Source organism: Nelumbo lutea, chromosome 4, assembly GCF_056320005.1.
Source record: "Nelumbo lutea isolate HS-2025 chromosome 4, American lotus-T2T, whole genome shotgun sequence".
NCBI classification, from domain to species: domain Eukaryota; kingdom Viridiplantae; phylum Streptophyta; class Magnoliopsida; order Proteales; family Nelumbonaceae; genus Nelumbo; species Nelumbo lutea.
In genome coordinates this window covers 69883513-69891341 of record NC_142687.1, presented here as the reverse complement: position 1 = coordinate 69891341, position 7829 = coordinate 69883513, and the positions used below count along the sequence as shown (strand labels likewise).

Sequence of the window (7829 nt, the reverse complement as noted above, 5' to 3'; positions counted from 1 at the left end):
TTGTAGAGTTTTTCCTTATCTTTCCAATGCATCTTGAATAATCTCCATCGGAGTCCGAATGGGAGAATTATGCTCAGATTACTACACGGCGCTGAAACTATGCAAAATTACCCGATTAGCCTTGTTTTTCTCCTGATGCCTTCTTTCATACCCTGAATCGAAATACAAGAATAATTAAGTATAAAAGACTGAATATTTAGGGATAAAATATGATAATTTTTATTCTTATCACCTACAATCATGTAGCGAGCTACTTGTTATTCTATTTGCCAAGCTGTATTTCATTCCTTTGGCAATATGCCTTGGCGTAGGTAGTCGAGGAGTGGATTTATCTAGCTCGGCTCTGTTGTTGTTATTTAAGCGACCTATTCCATCCCCTTCTTTATCGATGTAGCTCTTCTATGTGGACCGTTCTTTTGGTCTAGTCGATTGCACTAGCCAATTTGGAGAGAGAGTTAGCCTCTGTATTTTCCGATCTTAGAATTTGTTGGAGATGTCAGGAGTGGAAGCTGAGCAAGAGTTCCCTTACCTTAGCTAGATAGGCCAACATGGCAGGGTTCTCATTCCTCATACTCATCATTCACCTAGTTTACCACAAGTTGTGAGTTGCTGCAAACTACGAAATGTTTGGCCCCGACTTCCTTTGCTAGTGCCAGCCCAGTTATGAGTGCCTCGTATTTGGCCTCATTGTTTGAAGCTCGAAACAAGAACTAGAGCCCATATTCTAGTTTCCCATCACTAGGTCCATAGAATATCAACCTAGCTCCGCTTCCGCTTTGGTTTGACGAGCCATCCACATGAAGTATCTAAGGCTCATCATCCCACCTCGCGATCTCGCAAGCTGGCATTGGTGCTACACTAGTTGACGCCTCTGATGTGGTTACTAGTTCGACTACTTCAAGAGCCGACGAGTTGAAGGTGCACTCAACAATAAAGTCTGCTAGGACCTACACTTTTATCACTTGTTGCGGCTCATAATGGATATTGTATTCACTGAGCTCTGTTGCCCACTTCATTAGTCTCCCTGAGACCTTTGGCTTTTGGAGGATTTGCCTCAGAGGTCGATTAGTTAAGACTACGTGATGGAGTTGTTGCTCAGCTTTCTACCGGCAACTAGTTTTGGTGGAATTCAGGGGCCATGTTGTCAACTTGAGGTCAATTGCAAGCTAGTTCTCGGGCAGGTTCTGGAACTTGGCCTGGAACCTAAATTTGGTTGTTGTTCCTAGTCTGGATTGAGTTCTGGTTGCCGAGTTGATTCTACTCAGCGTTTCTGTCATGGTACACGCCTAGGAAGTGGTACCTGTTGCTGGTGACGCCTTTGCTGCTCCTAGTGTTATTTTCTCGCCATGAAGGCAAACTTGCTTTCCCAAAATTTGAGTTGATCGCTCATTCCTTGAATGCACTATACCAAATCATAGAACTGGTGTGCATCGACTATTGCGGGAGCTACTACAAGCTCGATTGCAGGAGGAGGTGCATTCACATTCTTTGGTACATTGACCAGGTTCAAAGGAACATCAATTTGCCCAAATAGTGACGTTGGGCACTTGTTCGTTGTTGGCAGGCTGATTGCTTGAAGAAGCCATTGGTTCTTATGCTTTCGAAAGGAATGTAAAGGAAGAGTACTTAGCTTTTTCGTTTTAATTTCCCACAGAAGACGCCAAATGATGTCACGTGATCTGGAAGCTCCCTCGTGCCCGATGACTTGGACTCTTATTTGGATATTTCCTAGTCAGGGCTGAGCCGTGCTAGGCTAGGGTGTCTTTACCTAAGGAGGGCACTCTGGTGCTTAAGTCAGAGAGGTTTTGTGAAATCTTTTGAGAGCTTGAGAGAGCTAGAAAGTATATAACCACGTGCACCTTTTCAGGTAGAAATGGGTGCCTTTTATAGGTGCTAGTGGTCAAAGCCCTCTTGTAATGGGTCTAAGCTTCTCGCGGAACCGTTTTTGCTTTGTGGGCGCGTTAATGTATGGTTATGAGATCTGCATGGGGGTTACGATCTACTCGAGTAACTCTATGGCGTGCGATGCGGTAGGTCGGTCTAATGGTCGAGGTATCAATGCTCCGGGGATCTCAGCTTGGTAAAATACTGCCGGGTCAACGAGCTCTTCCTTGTAGGTCACCATGAACTCCTTCAGCTCGGCCGACTCCTAGGACAAGTCACCGTAATCTTACAAGGTCAACTAGTTTGGTCCTGCCGAGGTGGAGGTCGGCCCTAGATGAGGTGCTCCAAGCTGGCTTACTGAGTTAGTTTGCTTACTTAGTTGAGATGTCACTCGAAGGCCATGTGTCCCAACATGATTGATCAGACCAAATTACCCCTCATCACCCTTCGACTGCCATCTAATTCTCTTTATCAACCATCTGAACGTTGACAAAAAACTGAACAGTTCCAAATCCTAGTCTCTTCTATTCAAAAAAGTTGGTGGTTGTTTAGAATAATCTAAAATTTGGGACTATTCATTTTATTATTAATGCTTGGATGGTTGATAAAGAGAATTAGATGACATTCTTAAGGCATTTTTGACTTTTCAAATGTCACTTAACGGACAGTTTAACGATAGGTATTGGATTGTCACATTTTGAAAGTCCGAGTACTGAATTGTCACATTTTAAAATTTGGGGACCAAATTGTAACTCAAGCCAAAATACATGATAATGGTAAGGAATTTTCCCTAATATTAAAGATTCATGGAAGATAGCTTATTTAGTAGAGCTTCTCGATTTGAAAGGTTAGGGTTTTGATGAGCTAACATCTCTTTCTTCCTTTTCTTGTTTTATTTTGAAAATATGAAGAAAAATAAAGGGTAAAATAGTGTTTTTCGTTTTTATGTTAACGGATGCTGACATAAAAAAAAAATATTAATCAATTGTTGAAAACGATGAGATAGTATTAATTAATTTTCAAATAATATATTTAGTAAATTAGCTAAACTAGGTAGTTTAAGAAATTTTCCCGTAAAACAATTTTCGCGAATTATTCCGCAAAAGGAAAGAGTCCTCTTCGTTAGAGTGTCGATCGTCGGTTCCCCGTAAAAATAACCAGGCAAAAGTCTTACGAATTACGAAACGAGGGAACGTTTCTCTCTCTCTCTGTCTGTGTTTTGTTCGTTCCCTCCATCCCATTTGAAAAACTCGCCACTCATCACATTACTCTCTTCCATCTGCTCTCCCTCGTCATTTATCATTATATACATTTCCTGTTTCTATAAATTTGAAATCCCCTGCCGACCTCTCTTCCTCTCTTGGAAAATTTTCTCAAACGATCATATTGAGGAATAATAGATAATTGACGCAGAAGAGAGGTAATTCGTCGAAACGCCGAACCTCTCGAAATTCTTCAATGTTATTTTTACTTCTTGCAGATTTCTTCACTGATTTGATCCTTAGATTCTGAAAACCCTAGTTTATAGGGTTTTTAGGGTTCTGAACATTCCTCAATGCTGCTGGTGGCATGATGAATCGGGAACAAGCCTCGGAGTGTGGTGGTTGTGACTCCGAGGACAGATGGATACTCCACAATGTCCGCCATCGAGGTATATACCGTCGATTGTGCACTTCCTGTGTTTTGAAATTTCATGGCGGGTTATTCTGTCCTCACTGTTTTGAGGTTTACGAAGGATCTATCCCTCCCCATGAACGCGTTTTGTGTTTGAAATGCCCTTCGGTTGCACACTTGGCTTGTGTTGGCTTGGATAAGGCTTCTCGATATGTTTGTCCTCCTTGTTTGAATTCAAGTTTTTTGTTTTTTGACGTCCCTAAGAAGACTAAAGGTGGTGACGGAAAATCAGTTTCTGCGACTGTTAAGCGTGCATTTGACCAGAAATCCGCCAAGGTTCTTCTTGCTTCTGCTCGCATAGCTGCTGTCTCTATGAGTAAGGCTGCAGCTGCTGCTAGGATTGAGGCGGAGAAGAGAGTAAAAGAAGCTGCTTTGACAAAGAAAAGAGCAAGAGAGGCATTGGAACGAGTTGCTTTCCTCGTAGGCAAAGAGAAAGAGAGGGGTAAAGAGATGACTTTGGTCCCTCGTTCAGTCCCAGTGTCGGAGCAGAGGAAGAAATCAAAAGGGTATAGTGCCGTTGCGGCTACAGTTGCAGCTCAGAAACGGATTCAAGATAACCTGAAGGCTAGCGGAAATGATAAACCTGGAGGTATTCCGGTAAATTTGAATAATAATATTGCTTCAAGAGAAAAAGATAGGTGGGCAAGGATCCGCCCTCCAAGTGTGGTGCAAATGCTTCCTAAGAATGGCATTTCCGTTGACGACAGAGATAAACAAAAAGCTTCTTCTGCTCCTGTTATTGTGCGCCAACAACTTCAACTTACTGATGCGGTGAACGAACATGACAGGTCGGGCAGTATATCTAATTTTCAAAGCCATACTATGCAAAGGGAGAAGGGGAACAATGGGATATGTTCGGTTCCTGCAGTTGTGGGACAGCATCAGAACCCTCCAAAGAGTAATGGTTTGGAAGAGGATAAAGGAAAGTCAAGTTGATTTGCAGATTCTGAGATGGGTCCACGATTACCTAAGTCAAATCAAGGTTGAAAGTTATCCCCCCCCCCCGGCCCTCTTCTTTGCAAGAGTTCAATGTTTTGTCTTCTTATGTACCTTATGCGTTTACTGCAGATACATTGGCTGCGAAGACAAATTCAGGTGTTGTACTGACAGGATCATTAAATGCTGCATGCTAGCTTCTGTGAGTTATTTTCACTGGAAGAAGTTAATTTTTCTTGTTATATTTCATTTTCTCCAATGTGTGCAGTCATGTGGGGATAATTAAGAATGGCTTCTCATGCGGCTCAGTTTATTCTTGAAGAACTCTGGACCATTTGTATCTTTAGTATGAAGAGTATATTTCATTTTTCTTGTACTCTTTTGTTTTGGTTTGCAATTGCCAAAATTTTGGGAAGGACTTATTCATTGTTTTATGTAAAAGAGTAATGGTGCGTACGTGCATCATTTAACATGTAAATTAATGTGTCTATCCTTAGATAACACTGGTCTAGGAAATTCCTTCTTCTACTGTAGGAATCAGTAGAGATTGTTTTCAATCCATTAGGTACTTATCTGTTCGTACAAACTATTTGCTTTTGTTATATAATGATTTGATTTTCATCCGCATTTAAAAGGTGTGCCTAGGCTCACCAGTTAGGTTCATAAGAATTTGTTGTTAATTTCTTGAACTTTTGCTATATTTTGATTGTAATAAACATTTGTAGTTAATTTCTGGTCATCTATGGGCTAACTGATAAAAACATAATGTTTAGACGTTCAAAAAAATGAGTATAGAAAACATGCAAATGTTGAGATGAATGTATGGGGAAACTAGAAAAAACAGAACAAGAAATTGACATTATAGGAATCTAGAAGTCCTTGATAGGTGATGAAATGAGGGAAAGTAAATTAAGATTTTGTTTGGTAGCATTCTTCTTTCAGGATGAAATGCTGCCATATGGGTGATTCAACTTTAATGTTAAAACTTGTATTTGGTAGAGGTTTCAACTTGAAATAGATAAAACACTATTGCATCTGGTTTCATACATAGTAAGCCTCAAAAGAACGTCAATTATGTTTCTTGAATCCAAAGAGCGTTCGTGCTTTTTTTTTTTCTTGAAAAAAAAGTGTTCTTCATGCTTTACTTGTCCTATGTGATGCTACATGTTTGAAATGTTAATTCAATATTATGCTTTGGGTTCTATGCTAAAATGTGTTTCTCTATTCCTACTTTCACCCTAAGAGTCGTTAGCTTAAATGACAATGGTACCAAAACATCATCTAAGATGGTTTGGTCATTTAAAGAGGACTATCTACAGCACCAATGGGAAGTGACCCGTTGCAAATTGAAGGATATTAGAAGAGCTTGGGATAGGGAAAAATAGACATGGGTTGAAGTAGTGACAAAAAGACTTGAGGACCCATAATTTAAGTATTTAACAATGAATATGATGCTGAGCAGACTGGCACATGATTTAATGTGATACAGGGTGTAATGTGTCCATTTTCAAAGAGACCAGACCATGGCATGGGTGGAAGGGGGTTGGTTCCCCATTCATTTCAAATGTTCCAGCCGGTATCATACTATCATCTATGTCACACTGTATCCAACATGTATCTGTTGAAACGGACCAATATGGGTTGATATGGATCGATACAGGTTGTGTGCCAGTAGAATGATTCATATTTATTGGTTTCACTTTTCCAGCATATTTTCTCACATTTAAGTTTTCCATCTTTATCCTAGATGCTTGTGGGAGAGTTCCTATTTGCAAAAACATTTGAGATCTTGCATTGGAAAGGAAGAAAATTCACTGGAATCAAGAAGAATAATGTATTTTTGAGGATATCCAAAAATGCAGTAGACCTGCATGTTTTGGTGTTTGGAATGCAAGGATGCATTGCTTTTTTATTGGACCTATGATGGTTTTGCTTGTATTAGCAGTTTCATACTTCCATTTTTTTTCAAAAGCCAACCCCATATTTGATGATTTGTCTTTTCAAAAAAAAAGGGGAAATCCAAAAATCATATTTTATGCTGGGAAAGAACCATAAAATGGATCTATGAATGATTTGTCAATTCCATTGATCTATCAACAAATTATACCAAAAATGGTTTTTAATTTTGGTGATTTATAGAAATAAAAATAATAAAATCGAAATAATTATTTATTATTTATGCCAGTTTTCTTTTCATGCAAATAATTAGTGGAAAGTTATTAATTTCTGAAATTTCTGTTTATTGTGGATTGTGATTTCATATTCTCTAGGCAACAGTGGAGTATATTAGTGTCTTAGTGTTGTTGAAATGGAGGATATCGCATGTCTTAGAATATACATATGCTCACCAGAGAGATTTGTGTCTATAGAGGATGGAGTTCAGCTGATAGAGGATAGATTTGTGTGAGCTAAACACAATTTGGTTAATTGTCCCATATAGGATAAGGCTTGGTTGAGCATATAAGTTGAGCTGATTATGAGGGTTGTGTCAATATGGTGTCCATGTGTTATTCATTTTATAGTGTTGTATTAGCTCTTGATGTTGTTTCAATTTCTCTTCCCCCCTTTGTCTATGAATTCAAGCTGAAGGAAGCATGGTCTACTTTACTAATGCATGAGTGGTTTTCTCATTCTTGAATACCCTTTCAATTCTTTCTATTGATGTGCACCAAAGGTGGCAAGAAGCAGTTTTGTGAGACCCAGGATGGCTGGATCGTTTGACCTGCGATTATTCCCCAACAGCGGTTCTGCAACAGGCTGTGCTTGTTTCAGACATGTAATATAAGCTATACATATAAGTTGAATAGTTGATGTGATATATATGCAGTATTTTTTTTTCTTTTCTTTTTCTAATGAGGTGATTCTCATCCTTAAATGTTTAATAATCTATTAGAATATTGCCCTGATGTACGAGGTATTGCATCAAAGCAGTATGCTAACAAGCTTCCTTAACTCTTTTTGAGACTTTTATATGCAGGTTATAGCTCTTGAATATCAATGTTTTAGACTAAATCCATAAGCAATTGCAATAATCTGTTTTTGTTGTATAAGAAACTTACGTATTGATCAGAAAAATAAAGCTATTTATTTAATAGAACATGTAATCGTCTTTGTTCTTTTCCAATATAGCTGTTTAATAGATGCCCTTGCTGGGTATGGTGGTCCTACTGTTGTCTGTTCCAGTGTTTAGAAAACCGGACCGGACCAGCCGGTTGAACTGGTTGAACCGTGACTCGGGGCACTGATCGGTTCGGTTACACCCCAATAACTGGATTTTCTTAAAACTTGCTGAAAACTGGCTGACTGGCCAGTCTAACCGGAAAACTGGTGAATTG

General features: G+C 39.3%; 1 protein-coding gene across 5 annotated transcripts; it reads left to right on the top strand.

Annotated features, from left to right (window-relative positions):
- The first annotated feature begins 2979 nt into the window (after positions 1–2979).
- Positions 2980–7446, top strand: LOC148861011 (uncharacterized). 5 transcript variants are annotated; one of them, XR_016112290.1, is made up of 4 exons: positions 3071–3304; positions 3406–4540; positions 4627–4696; positions 7169–7446. XR_016112290.1 is itself a non-coding variant. In XM_088982302.1 (3 exons), the coding sequence occupies exon 2, from the start codon at positions 3454–3456 to the stop codon at positions 4492–4494; it is 1041 nt and encodes a 346-aa protein (XP_088838428.1). In that variant the 5' UTR covers positions 3066–3304; positions 3390–3453; the 3' UTR covers positions 4495–4540; positions 4627–4972. The 5 variants fall into 5 exon arrangements, 3 of the variants coding, with proteins under 3 accessions (XP_088838425.1, XP_088838428.1, XP_088838427.1); XR_016112289.1 differs by having other exon boundaries at positions 2980–4540; XM_088982302.1 differs by lacking the exon at positions 7169–7446 and having other exon boundaries at positions 3066–3304; positions 3390–4540; positions 4627–4972.
- The last annotated feature ends 383 nt before the right edge of the window (positions 7447–7829 follow it).